General features: G+C 43.3%; 2 protein-coding genes across 2 annotated transcripts; both read right to left on the reverse strand.

The window, feature by feature from the left end:
- Positions 1–6,783: 6,783 nt before the first annotated feature.
- LOC136158907 (zinc finger protein 665-like) lies at positions 6,784–8,897 on the reverse strand. Its single transcript, XM_065920756.1, has one exon. It carries the CDS (start codon positions 8,868–8,870, stop codon positions 7,401–7,403), a length of 1,470 nt encoding a protein of 489 aa, XP_065776828.1. The 5' UTR covers positions 8,871–8,897; the 3' UTR covers positions 6,784–7,400.
- A 169-nt stretch (positions 8,898–9,066) lies between these two features.
- LOC136158908 (KRAB domain-containing protein 5-like) lies at positions 9,067–19,456 on the reverse strand. Its single transcript, XM_065920757.1, has 4 exons — positions 19,405–19,456; positions 13,018–13,144; positions 12,362–12,489; positions 9,067–9,310 (listed from the first exon to the last, which is right to left on the reverse strand). Exons 1-4 carry the CDS (start codon positions 19,417–19,419, stop codon positions 9,281–9,283), a joined length of 300 nt encoding a protein of 99 aa, XP_065776829.1. The 5' UTR covers positions 19,420–19,456; the 3' UTR covers positions 9,067–9,280.
- Between the last annotated feature and the right edge of the window lie 3,100 nt (positions 19,457–22,556).

The following is a 22,556-nucleotide window of genomic DNA, read 5'->3' on the forward strand; positions in this document are numbered from 1 at the left end:
AGGATTCCTGCAAGACCGGTTTTGTGCCCTTATTCTTCTTGGCTTCTTCTGGGGGAGTGGGAGTTTCTGTAACCAGGGCCTGTACATTAGGAGAATCAGGGAGTTTGTGAACAAAAGGTTTTAACCATTTGGGCGGATCTTCTACTAGATTTTGTCAGACCATAACATGTGGGACTTGGCTCGGGTGGCCCCAGGGATCAGGAGCCATAACTTTTTCTTTTACCATCCGAATAATAGAAGGTTGACAAGTTCCTTCTGGAGGCCATCTAACTTGGAAGGTGGGCCACTCTGCAGAGCAAAAGTTTATTAATTTACTCTTTGTAACCAGTAGCAACAGATCATACATTCTAGCCCTGACCTCCGAGAAATGATCAGTCATGAGAGAGAGACTGAGTAGATTTTCTTTTTCTCATAGCGAGAGTCAGAAGAAAGTCACCGAGAATTATCACCAATAAATCCTATCGGGAGTGGTGTCGGCCAGGAGGTTGGGCTTGTGGTATGCTTTTGGAACTGCTTATGTGCCTGCGTCATTGCACAGAAGTTTTCTTGCTGGGGGCGAGCACCCTAAGGGTTTCTAGCCCGTTCCGTGACCCCCTTATCCTTTCACGGGAGTCTTCCAGTGGCAGGCGCCCTATTGGCTCTTAAGTGCTTGTCCCGTGCCCACACAGACGGGTTTTTATTTGGCCAGATTCTCGGTTTAGAATACGAGAAAAAAAGAAAGGAGTTTCACCCTCTCGGGCTGCTGTCACTGGGGCGGACCTGTTGGGAGGCCTTCAGAATCCGCCAGGGAATAGCCCTGGCCGGGACTCGTCTGTTTCCCTGACAACTGTCAGCCTGTTCACTGAAACTCCCAGAAACAGAAATGAGGCTCCAAGGCTTTATAGGAAGTAGACAACGACACACCAGAGAACAACGAGACAGGAGACAATGCCGGCAGTTATACAGAAAAACACACAGACAGACATACATCGGCTGACAACACAGATCTTCTGGAACAAGGGTCACCTTACAGTATGGCGTCCACTGTTCCCCAGATTCGGGCTTAGGAGAGGAGGTCTCCTTCTCGCAGAGCTCACTGCCTCCCAGCGCGCTCACTGGCCTTGGCCTCACGTCAGCCGGAACGGCTAGTCCGTTCCCTTATGGAAAGCTTTCCCTCACACCAGACACCTTCCCTCTTCACAGCGGGGCCTCGGCTTTACTCTGGACATTTTCTGCGCCAGAAACCTTCCCCGCTTCACAGTGGGGCCTCGGCTTTACTCTGGAATTTTCTAAACCTGCCTGAGCACCGGTGCTATTACCTGTCTTTTTCCCCTTTGTTCCAAAGAGCATTCTTCCCCGGTCAAGGGATCCCGGACGAGCCCCCAAATGTTCTGCCCGTAGTCCGAGTCCCCGGTCAGGAAAGAAGACTCCTTGAAACAATGCAACTCGCAATAGGGGAATTTATTACTGACTCGAGCCAGGACCTCCCACCCCCACCAGGTGTGTGAGGACGAAAGGCCCCGAGCCCCAGTTCTCTCGGGTATTTATTAGGTCAAAAAAAGCAGCAGGTAGTTGCCAAAAGTGGATTGGTTACACAGCGGGTATTTGGCGCAAGCGGATTGGTTACACAGTTGCAAGGTAATTTTTGTTGGCCCAACGTGGGGCTTTCAGCTTTCCCTGATAGGTTCCCTTTTTTCTGGCTAGGCATATGTTGATTGGCTGGTTCCAGGAGGCCTGATAATTATGTTACCCCGGGAAACCCGGCCTACTCCTACTCTAGGCTGCCTGCCATGATGTTAGCCGTGACAGCCTCACAGATATTATGTCCCAAACTCGCATACAGGCTGACAAAGTGCCTTTAAAGGCATCCACACAGCTCTTTCACCTTCAGCTGCTGCAATGAAAGTGAAGAGAACGTCTTCTTTCTCTGTCCCTTTTCTGAGCTCTTTTCTGGCTTCCTCTGTCCCTCAGCTGTAGTGGGTAATCAAGATTAAGCTGATATGCTGATCACATCATGGGTTTGGTGCTCACTTTCCCCACTCTCTTTGCAGACCACCCAGAGAGTTCTCTTTCTTTTCACATTAAAGATACCAAGCCCCAGACCTGTTGCAGGAAGGGGGACCCCTTCCAGGGCCCCAAACTGGGCTCTTGTCTAACCCTCGGAAAGGAATGGTCCGAGGAGACACATGTGCCAACAAAGCAGAGACATTATTGGAAAGGGCGCCCGGGTGGGGAGTAGTAGGTAAGGGAACCCAGGAGAACTGCTCTGCTGCGTGGCTCACAGTCTTGGGTTTTATGGTGATGGGATTCGTTTCTGGGTGGTCTTTGGCCAATCCTTCTTATTCAGAGTCTTTCCTGGTGGCACACGCATTGCTCAGCCAAGATGGATGCTAGAGAGACGGATTCTGGGAAGTGGACAGACACGCGGTGTCTCCTTTGACCTTTCCCGAACTCTTCCGGTTGGCAGTGGCTTATTAGTTCCGTATTCCTTATCAGGATCTCTTGTCATAAAACAGCTCATGCAAGCGGTTACTATGGTGCCTGGCCAGGGTGGGCGGTTTCAATCAGTGTGCTTCCCCTGACAGAACAATTGACAAGAGACAAGGGACCCAACTTCTGGGCTCCCTGACTCTGCCTCTGAGGGTCTTTGAAACAATGCAGCAGGAAGACCCGCTTCCAGGAGCCCTGAGCTTGAGCCCTCAGCTCTGCATGACCCAGAACTCCAGAGCGAGGGTTGAGAGCCGGATCTTCTAGAAACAAAGAACCTCAGCCTGATTCCTGGGGAGGGGTTCTTTCTCGGTTGGGTGTGGCCTGTGCCTGTGCCCTTGGGGGAAGGGAGGGCAGGGGTGAGTGTTTGGTGGGAATCACCTGGGGGCCCTGGGTTCCTGCAAGGCTTTGCTCTCAGGATTCTAGGAAAGATGGCCTGAGTCCTTAGTTTTGGTTTGTTTCTTACTCCCCTCTGTAACCTGGGGACAGAGATTTCACAACACGATTTGCACTGTGACCACCTCTCTGCAGGTGGGGGCTCTGCTACAGCAAGACCAGGAGCCGAGAGGTGTTCCCATCACAGATTTCTTTGAGAATAAACCAGGGGCAGCAGTGGACGTTGGATTAACAGTGTGTATGTGCAGGGACAGATGCATTTGAAAATGATGCCCTAAAATCTATCCAGTGACCAACCAAGGAAACAAGTCATAAGTGAACTTACCCATAAATTAACACATGAAACAGATTCTGTGGTGGCTCAGACAGGAGAATCTGCCCGCATGTGGGAGACCCCAGTTTGATCCCTGGGTCAGAAAGATCATCCCCTGGAGAAGAAAATGGCACCCCTCTCCAGTATTCTTGCCAAAAAAATCCCATGGACAGAGGAGCCTGGTGGGCTACAGTTCATGGAGTCCCAAGGAATCAGACATGGTCTGAGTGACTTCACCTTCACTTCCAACACAGAAAAATGTTGCTACTCTACTTCATGTTTGTATTTCCAGGCTTTATGAATCATTTGCTACAGTTTGTTCTCTGCTCTTTATGGAGAGTCCTATTTTCTTACATCTTTAAAGGATAATTGACTATGGAAAAACTAAGGTAGGAGCATATCCTTTTTTCTAGTAGTATATATTCTAAAAATGATCACTGTACATGCACCAGTACCAATATCTTAGGTGATTTAGTTTCAGAGCAGAATTGAGAGTAAGGTACAGAGATTTCCCATATACATATTTCTCCCATATGTGGACAATTTTCCTACTTATTTCCCACCAGTGTTTACATTTGTTACCAGAGATGAATCTAGAAAGACATGAAATAATGTTTCTAGTTTCACCTTATATTTCTCTTCTAGGGGTGTTCACTCTAGGGTCTGGGAAAGTGTATAATAACTTGTGTCCATTACAACAGTTTCACAGGATGACTTCATGGTCCTGAACTCACGGTATTCATAGCCCCTGCTTTGCAACCGATGGCAACCACTGACCACTTTAATCTCTTCTACATTTCTGACTAGATTCTCAGGTGGCTCTGTGGTGATGAATCCAGCTGCCAATGCATGTGACCCGGGTGATGTGTGTTCAATCTTTGGGTAAGGATCCCCTGCAAGATCCCTTGAAAGAAGAAACGGCCACCCACTCAGTGTTCTTTCCTGGGAAATCTCACAGACAGAGGAACCTGGCAGGCACAGTCCATTGGGTCCCAAAGCCTCAGACACAATGGAGCACATGAGAACATTCACCTACACTACAATGCCATGTTGTAAAAATCCGACTTCTTGTGGCATTTTCAGATGGGCTTCTTTCACTTAATGAAATGCATGGAATGATTATCCATGTACTTTATACCTTGAAAGCTTAATATAAAAATGCTTAATATCTACGTCTGCAACTGTATTCCTGCTCATTATATAGGATCATCAATAACATTTTCTAGATTACATATATATACATATATATATATGTTAATACAATATTTTCACAAATATAGACATTAGACCTGAGGACACACCAGGAGAATGAAATGGGGCCCAATTGAGAGAAGAGCCTCGACATATATTCACCACAATGTGTAAAATAGGTAGCAGGTGGCAAGTTGCTCCATAGCACAGAGAGCTCAGCGCGGGGCTCTGTGATGGCTAGAGGGGGGAGACGGAGATCGTGGGAGGGAGGTTCAAGAGAGAGTGGTGTGCATATACCTATGGTGTTGGGGCCTCGGGCATCACCCCTGACCCAGGAATCCCCCACGTGCTGTGGGGAGACTAAGCCTGTGCCCACAGCTGCTGAGGCTGGGCGGGGCAACTTGCCCTTTTTGATGGGGAAGATGCAAAAGAAAGTTGCTCACCATCGCTAAATAGTAAGAAACGCAGAACAAAGCTACAGTGACGTATCATCTCATGCCAGGCAGAATAGCAGAGAGCCCACTAATAATGTCATAAATGCAGAAGAGGCTGGGAGATCAGGGAACCTCCTGAATGGCTGGAGGGAATGTAAGCAGGTGCAGTCACTTCTGAGGACAGTGTGGAAATTCCTTAAAAAATGTAACCTCCTGACATTTAAGGAAATGAATTCCCAGAATAGTAGACAGAAGAGATTAGTGGACAAATTTATAAGATTTGCAGTTTTTAGTAAATCATCTGCAATTCTGAAATGAGCAGTTGTGGTCTAGCATTCCTCAATTCTTTAAGTAAATGTGTACTAATACACACACACTCACATGTTGCTTGTATTTCTCACTGCTAGTGTTTATACCTTCAGATATTTATTTATTGTGTTCAATGTATGTTATATAAATTATATAACATATATACTTTCAGATATTTATATATTGGATTGCGAATGTCATAGCCATGAGAAAACAGTTCCTTTAAGCCTTACAAAAGCATATGCTAAGAAACAGGGTTAGATTTGACAAATCTTAGTTCAGAATTTTACCATCATGGCTTTTAAGTATTCTTGTGACAAATGTTAAAATTATATTTGCTTAAATGAGCCCATGAATAGTCTTACTTAGCTCACCAGAAGAACACAGTACAACTGAAGCAGGTGAGTTCATGACTCTAGGTCCTGAGAGAATTCACAGCAAGCTCTGAGTGAGGTCAAGGATAGAAGTGAGCAGAGAAAGAGGCAGTAATTGCGGTTCAGGTTTTTATAAGAGGCCCTGAGTGAAGTGCTGTGGGCTCCCCAGGCTGAGTGTGGATGGGTCTATTCAGACCAAAAGGACTAGGATTTTGGTGGCTCTGTGAGGGTGGCATTGAAGGGGAGCCAGTGAATAGGCCCTGGGGTTCAGCAAGCCTGCTGGTCTCAAGGAAGGGGGTCTTCTAGTGAAAGTGTTCACAGAACTGTCTGGTGTAAGTTAAAGGACCTGCAGGCTGCCAGCTCCCCAGACAGGTGCTGAGGCAGCAACAGCATGGAGCAGTTCAGGGGAGCTCTCAACAGTAGTCTGTATGATCCTTCTTATTAGAATCGTCACAATGTGCCTGCGGTTACAAAGAGTGGAAAAGTACAATGGACAAATGATGGGAAATACATGTTCAAATGATTTGAAACTTAAGGGCAGGAAGGAAACTAATTGTTACAAACAACACCCTTCTATGCTACCAAAGAGTTTCTTGTTAGGTATTCTTCCCTGCAACCTTCAATTGCTAGGCTAACACTTCATTTATTACACACAAACATTTACATAAGAAAGCATTCAGTTCTATTGATTAACATGTATGCTTATCACACACAGAATGAAACCTTTTACACTCCGCTATGTCACTTTGGTTCAAATACAGATTATAAGCATAAACAATGATAATCTTTCCTCTGATACAATGATCTGAGAACTGTGATTTCTATGTTTACAAAAGGGAGGCTAATCATTTAAGAAGACATACACTAATTACATGACTCTTCTGGGAAGGGTTTTCCGTACATTTCTAGGGTAGCAGAGATGTCTTTAATTGAAACATGTCAGCTGATATTCATGACTTTTTTTGATATTATAAAATACATCAAGATTTTAGTGTATTGTCATTATATTTTACTTTAAAAGTAGGTGATGTAACTATTGAAAATGGACATCTTACTTTAATCTGTGGAATTATTCCCTGAACACTTACATCACAGTGACTTACAGGGATGTGTGACATGAAGGACAAACACCACCATTTAGATGTTCACTGTACATGTTACATTCCTGTGTCCTTAATATTATAATGGAGAAAAATGTAAATGTTTTATTCCTAAATAGAAGGGCTTCTCTCATCTTTGAGGTACCAACCATAAAAAGCATAACTTTGCATGCACACTAGAAATGAAGTGAAGCATGGACTAATTTGAGAATTCAGTTACATTCATTTTGGTTTTCAAATAATCAGAAATCATGTCAATATCAACAAACATACATAGCTAGTAACTGTACATGGCTAAACATCACCTCTTCATCTTGTGATCCATACTAACATATCAATTTTCTATCTATTTTAACTAGGAATCACTATCTACAATATTTCTCCCTAAGAGGAACGTCAGAAAACAGGATTTATGAAATACTTTCTAGTATGAACTTCCTGATATTTGTTTAGATTTAATTTTTTATAAGTATTTTCCTACATTTTCTTTATGTCATTCCATATCTTTCTTATATAAATAAGTCTTTTGTCTCCTGACAAAACGTCTTCCATATCTTACTGCATTACTAACGTTTCCCTCCAGGACTTGCTCTCTGATGTCCTGTGAGGTGAGAGAGCTGATTAAGGCCTCTGAGGTTTCCTTACATTTATGAGATTTCCTTCAGTATGAATTATCTGATGGTAAGTAAGACCAATGTGCTGGGTTAAAGTCTTTGTCACAATTCTTACATTTATAAGGTTTCTCTTCATCATGAATTCGCTTGTGCTTAGTAAGAGTTGCATAGTGACTGAAAGTTTTTCCACATTCTTTATATTATTAAGGTTTCTCTCCAGTGTGAATTCTCTGATGGCGAGTAAGACCTGTGCAGTGCCTAAAGCCTTTGCCACAATCCTTACATTTATAAGGCTTCTCTCCAGTATGAATTCGCTGGTGTTGAATAAGAGTAGAGTGTTGACTAAAGTTTTTCCCACATTTTTGACATTTATAAGGTTTCTCTCCAGTGTGAATTCTCTGATGGGACATAAGGCCTGAGTGCCATCTAACGTCTTTGCCACAATCCTTACATTTATAAGGCTTCTCTCCAGTATGAATTCTCTGATGGGACATAAGGCCTGAGTGCCGGCTAAAGCCTTTGCCACATTCCTCACATTTATAAGGCTTCTCTCCAGTATGAATTCGCTGGTGTTGAGTAAGATTTGAGTTTTTATTGAAGGCTTTTCCACATTCTTCACATTTATAAGGTTTCTTTCCAGTATGAATTAACTGATGTTGAGTAAAATCATAGCGCTGGCTAAAGGCTTTGCCACAATCCTTACATTTATAAGGCTTCTCTCCAGTATGAATTCGCTGGTGTTTAGTAAGAGCTGGGTATTGAATAAAGGCTTTTCCACATTCTTTACATTTATAAGGTTTCTCTTCAGTATGAATTCGCTGGTGTCGAGTAAGATTTGAGTTCTGATTAAAGGCTTTGCCACATTTTGCACATTGATAAGGTTTCTCCCCAATGAGAATTTGCTGATGGTGACTAAGAGTTGAGAAATAGATAAACATTTTGCCACATTCCCTACATTTATAAGTTTTCCTGCCAGTATGAATTTGCCGATGTTGACTTAGACTTGAACTCTGATGAAAGGTTTTGGCACATCCTGTACACTTGAAAGGTTTCCTTCTTGAATGTATTTTCCTGTGTTTACTTCTATTAGATGAGTTACTGAAGACCTTCCCACATTTAATACACTTGTAATGTTTCTGTGGATTCTGAATTCTCTGCTGTTTAATCAGATTTGAAGACTGATTAGAAACTTTACCATATTCACTACAATTGCAAGTTTTCTTTCCACTATGAATACTCTTATTTAGAGAAAGATCTGATGCTTGATAAAAGATATTCTTACATTTATTACTTTTAGAATCCTTGTGTGAAGATTGAGCTCCCTGATGTTCCATAAAGTTTGAGTCTTGTTCAAAGTTATGCCCAGTTTCATTGCATGAATAGACCTTCACTCCATCATGAAAAGTTGTGTAATTATTGGAGCTGGAGGTCTTACTTAAGGTCTGACTCATTTTATTACACATGGAAAGTTCTTCCCTATTAACCATATCATGGAATGTATTGAACAATGCTGATTGGATTACATCTCTTCCATTACCATCAACATTATACATCTTGGAATGGAGAGAAAATATCTGTTTCTGGACGAATAATGACTTCCTAATCACAGATCCCTCAAATTGATTATATTGTGAGTTTTTCCCATCATTTTTAGATTTCTGGTTTTCAGACATGTTTAAATATATGTTTAATCGAAGCCTATGCTCAGAGTGGTTTGAAACAGAATGTATAGTAGAGACTGGAGGACCTTCCAGATTTTCCACATTCCCTTTCAGAGAACAAGTATATTTCAAAAAACGATGCAAATTTTTTCTGCAAAACGTACACGTCTCAGCAGATGTTGAAGACTGAAATGAGTGTTTCCCCCAATTTGACTCAAGTAGCTCATTTCTTTCTATAGTAATGTCTGCATTATGTGTAACTGTCTCAATTTCTTTATGTCCATGTAAACATCCTCTCTGTCTTTCACACGCCCTTGTATGTTCTGAGTCTTTCATTAATTGCAAGTTTCTGAGGCGAAATCTTTCATATATTCCTAGGTTTGCTTTTGGGAACAAATCTTCTACCCTTGGTTTCTTTGGCATCAAATCCTGGGTGTCTTGAGGAGATATAGCTGAAAGATACCAAAGAAGTTTTTTTTTTACCTACTATTCTCAGTGAATCCCCTTAAAGATTTAGAGAAAATTGATGAACCCATTGCTAGCATAAAAATAAAATAGAGATGGGAGGATCAAGATGCCAGAGGATTAGGCAGACATGGACTTCATCTCTCTCCACAAATGCATCAAGCATACATCAGAAATGGAACACTTCTCCCAGAGCCCAGCTGAACACTAGCAGAGGACCTTGGAAATCTAAAAGGACAAGAAAGATTCCTGCTGAGCTAGGTAGGGCAAAAGAAAGAAGAAAGAAAAAGAACAGGAAAGGAAATGGGATGGGGCCTGCAACCCTGGGGGGATCTGAAGAGAGGAGAGGTCTCCACCTCCGAGGAAGGCCCTCACTGGGGGAGCCCAGTTGGGACAGAAGGGGAGCCTCATCCTCTGTGGGAGGAGAACACGGCAGCAGTCAGAGGCAGCAGGATAGAGGAGACCTGCACACGGGGTACCGCCCCCAGCCCTGCCCACCCAGCCTGAGAGGGTGTCCACCACTGCAGACAAGGGCTGGGTGCTGAAATGTGGGGTCTGGAGAGCAGACCCAGGCAGAAGACTGCTCTGGGCTGTGAAGAGACGTCCTGTGGGAATGGCAGGGAGGGAGGAGCTCTGCAAACAGGAATGCTTGGGGAGGAAGCCTGAACCACCATAGAGCAGAGCGTCACTGCTGAGTCATGCCCGAAGCAAAGACCCACCATTGTTGGTAGCCTCTCTCCCCCTGTGCTGGTCCCTCCTCACCAGGCACGAGGAAGGGCTCCATTAGGGTGGGTGCTCTCATGAACCCAGCTGTTGCCTCTTCCTCTGGGCCCCTCACTTCCAGGGTAGACTGATGGACTCTGGGAAACCCCGGGAGCAGGGGCCTTTGGTATATCCACATGAACAGAGCGGGCTGAAGCACTGCTGAGCCCCAGGGTCTGGCAATTTAAGGAAGTAAAGCTGATATCTCGACTGGAAGTTGCACAAACTCATCTCTATACCATCACAGCTGTCTTTGTGAACTCAGCCCCTTTAGAACGTCTGAGTGGACAAGGAGGGCTCCCCCAGTCACAGCAGGTGTAGCTGTAGTAGCTGTAGACTTTGTGGGCTCCCACACTAGGGGGCAGGGCCAGGCCGGAATCTGAGCTGACCCACAGCACCACAGCAGGTCCAGCTCCATGTTGAATGCAATCCTGGGCCCTGACTTCAAGGATCTATGCTGGTGACCTTGTGAAAACAACATCTGAGAGACACCAGGGCCATGTGCCAGCATGCCCATGGATGAGGTGGGGCCAAGGGCATTACCAACCCGGGTCACATGAGAGCTCGCACAAGGCATGAAACGTGACACAGAGAGCACTTCCCAAGCGAAACATCCCCAGAACAGCAATCGGCAGGGGCTTCTCTCCCGGGGGTGTGCTCCAATCCCACCTGCCTCCACACAGATCAGGATCACAGTGAACAAACAGATATGGGGGCTCTGTTCCACAAACCAGGGCACACACCCATCACAGACAGTGCGGTGACAGCCACAGAGCGATGGGGAGGCTCCCCTCAATATACAGGGCAGGCTCAGGTCACAGAAACAGCAGTCAAAAGTTCATCCAGGGGGTGAGGGCACAAACCTCTGGACTAACCTCACCCACCAGGGGACAGACACCAGGAGCAAGAGGAATTAGGATCCTACAGCCTGCAGAACGGAGACCACACACGCAGAAGATGTGACAAAATGAGAGGACAGAGAAGTGTGCTGTAGAGGAAGGAGCAAGATCAAAACCTGCCTAGATAAACACTAAGTGAAGATGAGAGAGGCAATCAAATGATTACCGTTTGCTTAAAGTCCTCTTAAACTGAGACACCAAACATTTTCACAAGGGCTAGGTGCCTTCTAATCCTTTCATTTACTTCTTATCACCTGCGTTTTTATTTGAGAATGTTCTATTCGATGTTTGAATCTAAAAATCATAAATGATATGACATAGAACAATGTCCTAGCAAGTGAGAACATATAAGACAGAGTCCAGGGAAGCTCACGACGAAGAAGACAAATTAACAAAGTAGTAGTTCTTAAGAAATTAAATAAGAAGTGAGACTTTAAAAATATGATGGCTCTAAAAATAAAAAAAAATATGATGGAAACACATGGGACTCGACACAGTACTCTTTGGAGACCTAACTGGGGAGGAAATCTAAAACAGAGTGGCTATATGTATGTATCATTGATAATGTTTCCTGTACAACAGCAGAACTCTGTAAAACAGCTACACTCCACTAAGAATTTAATAAAAAGATTTCTATATTTTATCGAAAAATCTTAACAGTTTGAAACAACCATTACAAATATGAACAATGTTCTAAGTTCTATATGCCACGTTATTTTAAAATTCTTTGAGGTAATTGAAAGAGAGGAGAAACTTTAAAGTAACCATGAGACTTTCATTTTCCCATTTTAGGGAGCTTTTGCTTTATGCAGTGAAGACATTACTTACGTTTGAAATGAATAAGGGCATATCTGCAGTTTCCAGTGGATTGGAAACTATAAATCAGAAAAACAAAACAAACAAACAAACAAAACCTGTCCCAACTATTAATAGGGCTTTGGCAGTATGTCTATGACTCCACTTACACATTTCTGTTTAAAGGTAGAAAGAAACTTTAAGAGGAGTATCATATAGCCACTCAGAAGTGTGCAGAGTTTTCCTAGGACCCTAAAGAAATGAAAGAGCAGTCAACTCATGCAGGTTGTCACAGGCCAAGAGGAGAATTTTAGTTTTCACTGTGAGTGAGTGAGAAAAGCAATCACTGGAAATGAATTCATGAATGATTCAAGAGACAGAATGGGGCAGGTGATAGCCATCTATGACAGCAACAGAAATAAACCCAGACTTCTCCCAAATCATTTCCACTGAAGCAGATCTTCCCAAACCACATGATAAAGGATGACTTCCTCACTGATACTCACAGAATCAGCTATACGTATATATAGCCACTCTGTTTTAGATTTCCTTCCCAAGTAGGTATCTCACTGTGCCTCTCACCTGAGTCATCGGCTCCATCCATTCACGCCTACCTGGGTATATGCCTGTTGTCTGCATTCTCCTTATATTCCTGAGATCCTTCATTTGCTCCAGAAAGGTGACCAAGTCTGGCTTAGAGGCCACAAGACCTGTTCATCAGAGAAAGGAATATTTGTTGTGCTAGAGATTCATCAGTTTCCAATCCAATATGTATTCAGGCGAGAAGAGAATGCATGGGTGAATGTTAAAAACAGCCCAGGTAATGATTCCCCAAATACTGCCCCCCCCCCCCCAAATCCTTTATTGAAAGTACCTATATAATGCTAACTAATATAAAAAAGTTAGGTCCTGAGATTCTGGTCAAGTGCCACTAAGGCAAAAGTAAGTAGTGGAAATGTGAAATTAAGAGAAGGTACAACTGTTTAATACCACAGAACTTACACTATTACCAATGACCTAGAAGGAGGCAGATTACATAAAGGAAGATAAAGGTTACAAGCAGAATGAATCATCATAACGAAGCCTTTCTTTCTAAACTCACAGATACTCATTTCCACCTACAAAGCAGAGATCTGAAACAAATGTGCGGTGCAGAAACTTTCAGAAGACATTCTAGAAATGAAGGAACCAAAACCCTGAGGTTTAGATAAGCGATTCTGGAAGGCAGTTGTCTTCACCCAAGGAAGCCAGGTTCCTATAGTTCTCTACCATCACGTCCGTGTACAATTCCCGCTGACCGAGGTCCAGGCATTCCCACTCCTCTTGAGTGAAGTCTATGGCCACATCCCAGAATGTCAGCCGCCCCTGAAATACAAAGTAGAGATGGCATGTGGCCGTGGGAAGACTTCCTAATGTGACCCATGATGGAAACAGCAAGTTCAGAGACCTGGTTTTCCTTTAGGCGAGTGGCTGCTGTTCCCCAAGAATATAACCTTTACACAGCAGTATTTTCTTTTTTGGGGTGTTAATTCTAGAAAGTCTTGTAGGTCTTCATAGAACTTTTTAACTTCAGCTTCTTCAGCATTACTGGTCGGGGCATAGACTTGGGTTAACATGATATAGAATGGTTTGCCTTGGAAATGAACAGTGATCATTCTGTCGTTTTTGAGATTGCATCCACGTACTGCATTTCAGACTCTCTTGTTGACTATGATGGCTACTCCATTTCTTCTAAGGGATTCCTTCCCACAGTAGTAGATATAATGGTCATCTGACTTAAATTCACCCATTCCAGTCCATTTTAGCTTGCTGATTTCTAAAATGTGGAGGTTCACTCTTGCCATCTCCTGTTTGATTTCTTCCAATTTACCTTGATTCATGGACCTAACGTTCCAGGGTCCTATGCAATATTGCTCTTTACAGCATCGGACCTTGCTTCCATCACCAGTCACATCCACAACTGGATGCTGTTTTTGCTTTGTCTCTGGCTCTTCATTCTTTCTGGAGTTATTTCTCCACTGATCTCCAGTAGCATATAGGGCACCTACCAACATGGGGAGTTCATCTTTTTGCCATTTCATACTGTTCATGGGGTTCTCAAGGCAGGAATACTGAAGTGTTTGGCCATTCCCTTCTCCAGTGGACTACATTTTGTCAGAACTCTCCACCAGATTTGGGTGGCCCTGCACAGCATGGCTCATAGTTTCCTTAAGTTAAACAAGGCTGTATTCCATGTGATTGGATTGGTTAGTTTTCCATGACTGTGGTTTTCAACCTGTCTACCCTCTGATGGAGAAGGATAAGAGGCCTGTGGGAGCTTCCTGATGGGATAGACAGACTGAGGGGGAAACTGGGTCTTGTCCTGGTGGGCAGGGCCATGCTCAGTTATTCTTGAATCCAATTTTCTCTTGAAAACAGGGTGGAGCCTGTTCCCTCCCTGCTATTTACCTGGGGTCAAACTATGGTTTGTTTCCCTGGTGGCTCAGATGGTGAAGCATCTGCCTGCAATGTGGGAGACCTGGGTTTGATCCCTGGGTTGGGCAGATCCCCTGGAGAAGGAAATGGCAACCTACTTCAGAACTCTTGCCTGGAAAACCCCATGGACAGAGGAGCCTGGTAAGCTATAGTCCATGGGGTCACAAAGAGTAGGACACGACTGATTGAGTTCACTCACTAAATTGTGGTTGAGGGAATGAGGATAATGATGACCTCCCTCAAAATATCCCATTCGTGCCCTGCTAGTCTGTGACCCCAACCCTACAGCAGGCCACCACCAATCCTTCTAGAATCAACACCCCCAACAATGTCCCTTTCATTACAGGGGACTGGAGGGCAAAAGTAACAAGTCAAGAAACACTTGGAGTAACAGGCAAATTTGGCCTTGGAGTACAGAGTGAAGCAGGGCAAACACTCATAGGGTTCTGCCAAGAAAACGCACTGGTCATAACAAACACCCTCTTCCAGCTACACAAGAGAAGACTCTACACATGGACATCACCAGATGGCCAAAACTAAAATCAGATTGATTATATTCTTTGCGGCCAAAGATGGAGAAGCTCTATACAATCAGAAAAACAAGACTGGGAGCTGACTGTGGTTCTGATCATGAACTCCTTACTGCCAAATTCAGACTTAAATTGAAGGAAGCAGGGAAAACCACTGGACCATTCAAGTATGACCTAACGATTATACAGTGGAATGGGAAGTAGGTTTAAGAGACTAGATCTGATAGACAGAGTACCTGATGAACTATGGACGGAGGTTCGTGACATTGTACAGGATGATCAAGACCATTCCCAGGAAAGAAATGCAAAAAAGCAAAATAGCTGTCTGAGGAGGCCTTACAAATAGTTGCAAAAAGAAGAGAAACCAAAAGCAAAGAAGAAAAGGAAAGATATACTCATTGAATGCAGAGTTCCAAAGAATAACAAGGAGAGATAAGAAAGCCTTCTTCAGCGATCAATGCAAAGAAATAGAGGAAAACGACAGAATGGGAAAGACTAGAGATCTCTTCAAGAAAATGAGAACAGAAATGGTATGGACCTAACAGAAGCAGAAGATATGAAGAAGAGGTGGCAAGAATACACAGGAGAACTATACAAAAAAGATCTTCACGAGTCAGATAATCATGATGGTGTGATCACTCACCTAGAGCCAGATATCCTGGAATGTGAAGTCAAGTGGGCCTTAGAAAGCATCACTTCGAACAAAGCTAGTGGAGGTGATGGAATTCCACTTGAGCTATTTCAAATCGTAAAAGATGATGCTGTGAAAGTGCTGCACACAATATGCCAGCACATTTGGAAAACTCAGCAGTGGCCACAGGACTGGAAAAGGTCAGTTTTCATCCCAATCCCTAAGAAAAGCAATGCCAAATAATGATCAAAGTACTGCACAGCTGCACTCATCTCACATGCTAGCAAAGCAATGCTCCAAATTGTACAAACCAAGTTTCAACAATGTGAACCAAGAACTTCCAGATGTTCAAGCTGATTTTAGGAAAGACAGAGGAACCAGAGATCAAATTGCCAACATCCGCTGGATCATCGAAAAAGCAAGAGAGTTGTGCTTGTGCTTCCTCAAACAAAATAGAAAAAACATCTATTTCTGCCTTATTGAATATGCCAAAGCCTTTGACTGTGTGGATCACAATAAACTGTGGAAAATTCTGAAAGAGATGGGAATACCAGACCATCTGACTTGTCTTTTGAGAAACCTGTATGCAGGTTAGGAAGCAACAGTTAGAACTGGACATAGAAGAAGGGACTGGCTCCAAATGGGAAAAGGAATACGTCAAGGCTGTATATTGTCACCCTGCTTATTTAAATTATATGCAGAGTATATCATGAGAAACACTGGGCTGGAAGAAGCACAAGCTGGAATCAAGATTGCCAGGAGAAATATCAATAACCTCAGATATGCAGAGGACACCACCCTTGTGGCCAAAAGTGAAGAGGAACAAAAAAGCCTCTTGATGAAAGTGAATGAGGAGAGTGAAAAAGTTGACTTAAAGCTCAACATTCAGAAAACTAAGATCATGGCATCTGGTCACATCACTTCATGGGAAATAGATGGGAAAACAGTGGAAACTGTGTCAGACTTTATTTTTTGTGCTCCCAAATCACTGCAGATGGTGATTGCAGCCATGAAATGAAAAGACGCTTACTCCTTGGAAGGAAAGTTATGGCCAACCTGGATAGCACATTTAAAAGCAGAGACATTACTTTGCTAACAAAAGTCCCTTTAGTCAAGGCTATGATTTTTCCAATACTCATGTATGGATGTGAGAGTTGGACGGTAAAGAAAACTGAGCGCCGAAGAACTGTTGCTTTTGAACTGTGGTGTTGGAGAAGACTCTTCAGAGTCCCTTGGACTGCGAGGATATCCAACCAGTCCATCCCAAAGATCAGCCCTGGGTTTTCATTGGAAGGATTGATGTTGAAGCTGAAATTCCTGTACTTTGGCTACCTCATGCAGAGAGTTGACTCATTGAAAAAGACCACAATGCTGGGAAGGATTGGGGACAGGAGGAGAAGGGAAAGACAGAGGATGAGATGGCTGGATTGCATCACCGACTTGATGGACATGGATTTGGTTAGACTCTGGTAGTTGGTGATGGACAGGGAGGCCTGGCATGCTGTGATTCATGGGTTCACAAAGAGTCGGACACGCCTGAGCGACTGAACTGAACTGAACTGAATATATCTTTCTGACAGTTTTTCAGAGTCTTCAATGTGCAACAGAAATAATTGAAAATGAATAATGTTGCTGTTGTGTCGTTTGACAAATATTTTAACAGACATTCTTTAAAGGGCAGAGCTGAAATTTTATTTCACTTGATGGACTCTAGACTTTAATAAAACACAGACAAATATACAAAGACAACTCTAATGAAAATTAATAGAAACTTCTGTATTTGTAAATCATACTCAAAACGAGAAAAATGTTAGTTACTCCATTGTGTCCTACTCCTTGGGACGCCAGGGAATTGAGCCTGCCAGGCTTCTCTGTCCATGGGAGTCTCCAGGCTAGAATACTGGAATGGGTAGCCATTCCCTTCTCCTGGTGATCTTAGGGAAAAAGAAAAAAAGAAAAAATTCGATGTAATCATGCTAACATGTTTATACACAGAGACGTATACTGCAATGAGACTACATACTCAGTAAGAGTAATAGAGAAAACCTGTCATGTCAACAATATCAGGATAATTTCTAACTGATTAAAAATATACATAAATATTTGAGGACGATATTATTTTAATTTTTAAAAATAGACTAGGGTACAGACATATACAACGATATAAAATAAAGTGGAGCTCTGGTTGTGAATTTTTAAATTTCCTGGAAGCCGGTATTATTTGCAATGAACTATATTTTAGAACTTGACACAGGGGAAGGAAACAAAAAACAACCAACCACTCAACACTGTTGAACATAGATAAGCACTAATATGATTCTTGTAAACATTTTGGAAAATACAGAAATAGGATGAAACTATGTCTGTGATGTGAGCGTGGAGTGTACTGGAAATGATAAGACCGAGGCTTGAGTGATGAAAACCCCCACTCCCCAAACCCAGCATCTCTACTAAACACATGCGAGTGTTGTCAACTACAAACTGGCACTTGCCAAGAGCATTGCCAGCAACCGAACAACAAGGGCGTTTGTCATCTGCCTCTGTGGAAAATGAACCCTACGGTGCTTCAAGTGTTGACTTCAATCGCCCCTGAGGGAGTTCAGGTTGCATTGAGGCACTGTGCTCCAGGGAATCCGGTGGAACAGGTCTTTAGAGAGTTAGATATGTTCAGGAGCTGATTTCATGATCCCAATCCCCGCATCTCTTCATCTCTGTGTGGGCTGGGCTTAGTCACTTAGTTGTACTCTGTCTGTGGGCATTCTCCGGGCAAGAATACCAGAGTGGGTTTCCACGCCCTCCTCAAGGGGATCTTCCCAACCCATGGATCAAACCAAGGTCTCCCGCATTGCAGGCAGATTCTTTAGCATCTGAGCCATCAGGGAAGCCCCTTCATATCTAGAAAAGCACCAAATCCCTGAACGGCGACATCAGCTCCTCACGACTGGCAGAAAAGCTTTTCTAAAGTAAATGCTTGACTGCACTGAACTCCCCCTTCACTAAAATCTTATATACTGACCTTCCCCGCTGCCTCTTTAGTGCAGTCTCTCAGAGTTATCTGAGCTGCTGTCTCCTGGGTTGCGGCCCTTATTTTGCTCTAAATAAAACTTAACTCACAATTCTCAAGTTATGGGTCTGTTTTAGCCAACAGTGTTCATTTTTCAAAGCGAAGAGAAACCAAGATGATAAAGAGTTTCCCCACTAACTGTGATGGTTGTGCATATCCCTCAGTTTTTCTTTCCAAGACCCTTTTTGAGGACAGAAGAAAAAAAAAAAAATGCACTGGAATCTCACAGAAGCACATGAACCAGGGAACATCTGAGGTCATGGGGTAAGAAGTACATGGAAAAATGCGTTATCACTGCCAGGTATTTTAGCAATATTATGAAAACCATGATCTCAACCTACTATGAAAAATACCAGTTTTAAGCAAATTCCACTGCATATATACCTCGCATGATCTGGAAACTAATAGTACATTTAATAGTAAGTTTTTCTTACCGATATAGAGGCTAGTCATTGTACTTTAATCATTTCTGAAAATTTTCTGAAAAATTCTCAACTGCTGAGTTCACTCTACTCATAAGGGCATTTTAAACTCCTGTTCTAAAGAACTGAATTGCATCCACATGTAAACTCATCATGGCATTTCCCCGACTTCCCTAGGATCCCAACACCGAACCACATTCCAACGGGAGTCTCAGACACCTGTGTTCATCTCTCACAAAGGGAATATATTCACCAGTTGAAAGTCACTAATTCATGTCGAGGGTTCATCAGGACAGAAAGAAGAAAAGGCTGTGCGACACAAGCGAGAAGCAGTCTAAAGAGCCGGCCTTCACGATTATAAGAAAAAAGAAAAAAGAGGAAGTTGACAACAAATCCCCAGGGAGAAAAACTGGAATCAGAGAAGTAAAGGTTTGCGGATTCTCAGTCCAGGCATTTCAGGAGGAAAAGCAGACACAGCCCCAGACCCGGGACAGGACGTTTACCTGAGAAGCTGCCATTTCCTCCTCTTCTTCCTCCTGCTGTGTCTCTTCTGGGGATATTATGCAGCAAACACATATCTACGCATTGAGAAAACAGCATCCACACAGCTCTTTCACCTGCAACTGCTGCAGTGTGTTTCTCGCTCCCTTTTCCGAGCTCTTTGATCACTTTCTCTTTTCCTGAGCTGTAGGGGTTAATCAAGATGAAGCTGATATGCTAATCACATCCTGGGTTTGGTGCTCATTTCCCCCACTCTCTTTGCAGGCTACCCCTGCTATCTGTTCTCTTATTTTTCACATTAGAGAGAGCAGGCCACAGAACAATTCACAAGAGAACAAGGACCCAACTCCCTAGCAACCTGACTCTGACTCTGCGGACTTTTTAAACTATGCAGGAGGCAGACCTTCCAGGAGCCCTGAGCTTGAGCCCTCAACTCTGCCTGCCCCAGAGCTCTGGAGGGAGGATTTAGGGCGGGATCTTCTAGAAACAAAGAACCTCAGCCTGATTCCCGGGGAGGGGCTCTTTCTCGGGTGGGTGTGGCCCGTGCCTGTGCCCTTGGGGGAGGGGAGGGAGGGGTGAGTGTTTGGTGGGAATCACCTGGGAGCCCTGGGTTCCTGCAAGGTTTTGCTCTCAGGATTCTAGGAAAGATGGCCTGAGTCCTTAGGTTTCTTGTTGTTGTTTTGCATCCTTCTGTAACCTGGGGACACTGGTTTTCACAAAATGATTTGCACTGTGAACACCTCTGTGCAGGTGGGAGGCCTCCTACTTCAGAGTCAAGGGGCCTGGAGGTGTTTCCATCACAGCTTTCTTTAAAAATAAACCAGAGGCAGCAGTGGACCTTGGGTTAACAGTCTATGTGCAGGGACAGATGCCTTTCAAAATGATGCCCTAAAAGTTATCTGATGACCAACCGAAGAAATAATGATCAGTGTTATGTCATTAGTGAATTTACCCGTAAATTAATCCATGAAAGGGATTCTCTGGTGGTTTAGATGATCAAGAGTCTGCCTGCAAAGTGGGAGACCCAAGTTTGATCCCTGGGTCAGGAAGATCCCCTGAAGAAGAAAATGGCAACCTTCTCCAGCATTCTTGCCTGGAGAATCAATGGATGGAGGAGCCTGGAGGGCCACAGTCCATACGGTTACAAAGAGTCAAACACGACAGAGCGACTTCACTTTCACTTTCAACACAGAAAAATGTTGCTGCTCTACTTCATGTTTGTATTTCTAGGTTTTATGAATCATACACTACAGTTTGTTGTCTGCTCTTTTTAAATAGCTCTATTCTCTCACATCTTTAAGGGGTAACTGACTAAGGAAAAATTAAATAGAGGAGCATGTCCATTTTTCTAATAGTGTCTATTCTAAAAAATATTCAGTGTGCATGTACCAGTTCCAATATCTTAGATGATTCAGTTTCACAGCAGAAATGAGAGTAAGGTACAGAGATCTCCCATATACATCCTGTTCCCACACGTAGACAATCTCCCTACTTATCTTTCCCCACCTGAAGATACATTTGTGTCACTGATAAATCTACACAGACATTAAGTAAAGTTTCTAGTTTCACCTCATGCTTCTCTTTTAGGGATGTGTACAGACATCCTGGAATGTGAAGTCAAGTGGGCCTTAGGGAGCATCACTCCAAACAAAGCTAGTGGAGGTGATGGAATTCAAACGGAACTATTTCAAACTTTAAAAGATGATGCTGTGAAAGTGCTGCACTCAATATGCCAGCAAATTTGGAAAACTCAGCAGTGGGCACAGGACTGGAAGAGGTCAGTTTTCATTCCAATCCCTAAGAAAGGCAACCCCAAAGAAGGCTCAAACTACCACACAATTGAACTCATCTCACAGGCTAGCAAAGTACTGTTCAAAATTCTCCAAGCCAGGTTTCAACAATACATGAACCACGAACTTTCAGATGTTCAAGCTCCTTTTAGAAAAGGCAGAGGAATCAGCTCTCAAATTGACAACATCTGCTGGATCATAGAAAAAGCAAGAGATTTCTGAAGAGACATCTATTTCTGCTTTTTTGACTATGCCAAAGCCTTTGACTATGTGGATCACAATCAAATGGAAAATTCTGAAAGAAATGGGAATAACATACCACCTGACCTGCCTCTTGAGAAATCTGTGTGCAGGTCAGGAAGCAACAATTAGAACTGGACATGGAACAACAGACTGGTTCCATATAGGAAAAGAAGTACGTCAAGGCTGTCTATTGTCACTGTCATTATTTAACTTATATGCAGAGTACATCATGAGAAATGCTGGGCTGGAAGAAGCACAAGCTGGAATCAAGACTGCCGCGAGAAATATCAATAACTCAGATATGCAGATGACAGAACCCTTATGGCAGAAAGTGAAGAACTAAAGATTCTCTTGATGACAGTCAAAGAGGAGAGTGAAAAAGATGCCTTAAAGCTCAACATTTAAAAAACGAAGATCACGGAATCTTGTCCCATCACTTCATGGCAAATAGATGTGGTAACAGTGGAAACAGTGACAGAATTTATTTTGGGGGACTTCAAAATCACTGCAGACAGTGACTGCAGTCTTGAAATTAAAAGATGCTTACCCTTTGGAAAGAAAGTTATGACCAACCTAGACATCATATTAAAAAGGAGAGACATTACGTTGCCAACAAAGGTCTGACTAGTTAAGGCTATGGTTTTTCCAGTGATCATATATGGATGTGACAGTTGGACTATAAAGAAAGCTGAGCACCCAAGAATTGATGCTTTTGAGCTGTGGTGTTCGAGAAGACTCTTGAGAGTTCCTTGGACTGCAAGGAGTTCCAACCAGTCCTTCCTCAAGGAGATCAGTCCTGGGTTTTCCTCGGAAGGACTGATGTTGAAGCTAAAACTCCATTACTTTGTCCATCTGATGTGAATAACTGACTCATTGGAAAAAACGCTGATGCTGGGAAAGATTGAAGGTGGGCGGAGAAGGGGACAATAGAGGATGAGATGGTTGGATGGCATCACCAACTCAATGGATATGAGTTTGAGTTAACTCTGGGAGTTGGTGATGGACAAGGAGGCCTGGCGTGCTGTGGTCCATGGGGTCTCAAAGAGTCAGACATGACTGAGCAACTGAACTGACTGACTCTATGGGTCTGGGCAAATTTATAACTTGTGTCCATTAAAACA

The sequence above is a fragment of the Muntiacus reevesi genome, chromosome 2 (assembly GCF_963930625.1).
Source record: "Muntiacus reevesi chromosome 2, mMunRee1.1, whole genome shotgun sequence".
Classification (NCBI taxonomy): domain Eukaryota; kingdom Metazoa; phylum Chordata; class Mammalia; order Artiodactyla; family Cervidae; genus Muntiacus; species Muntiacus reevesi.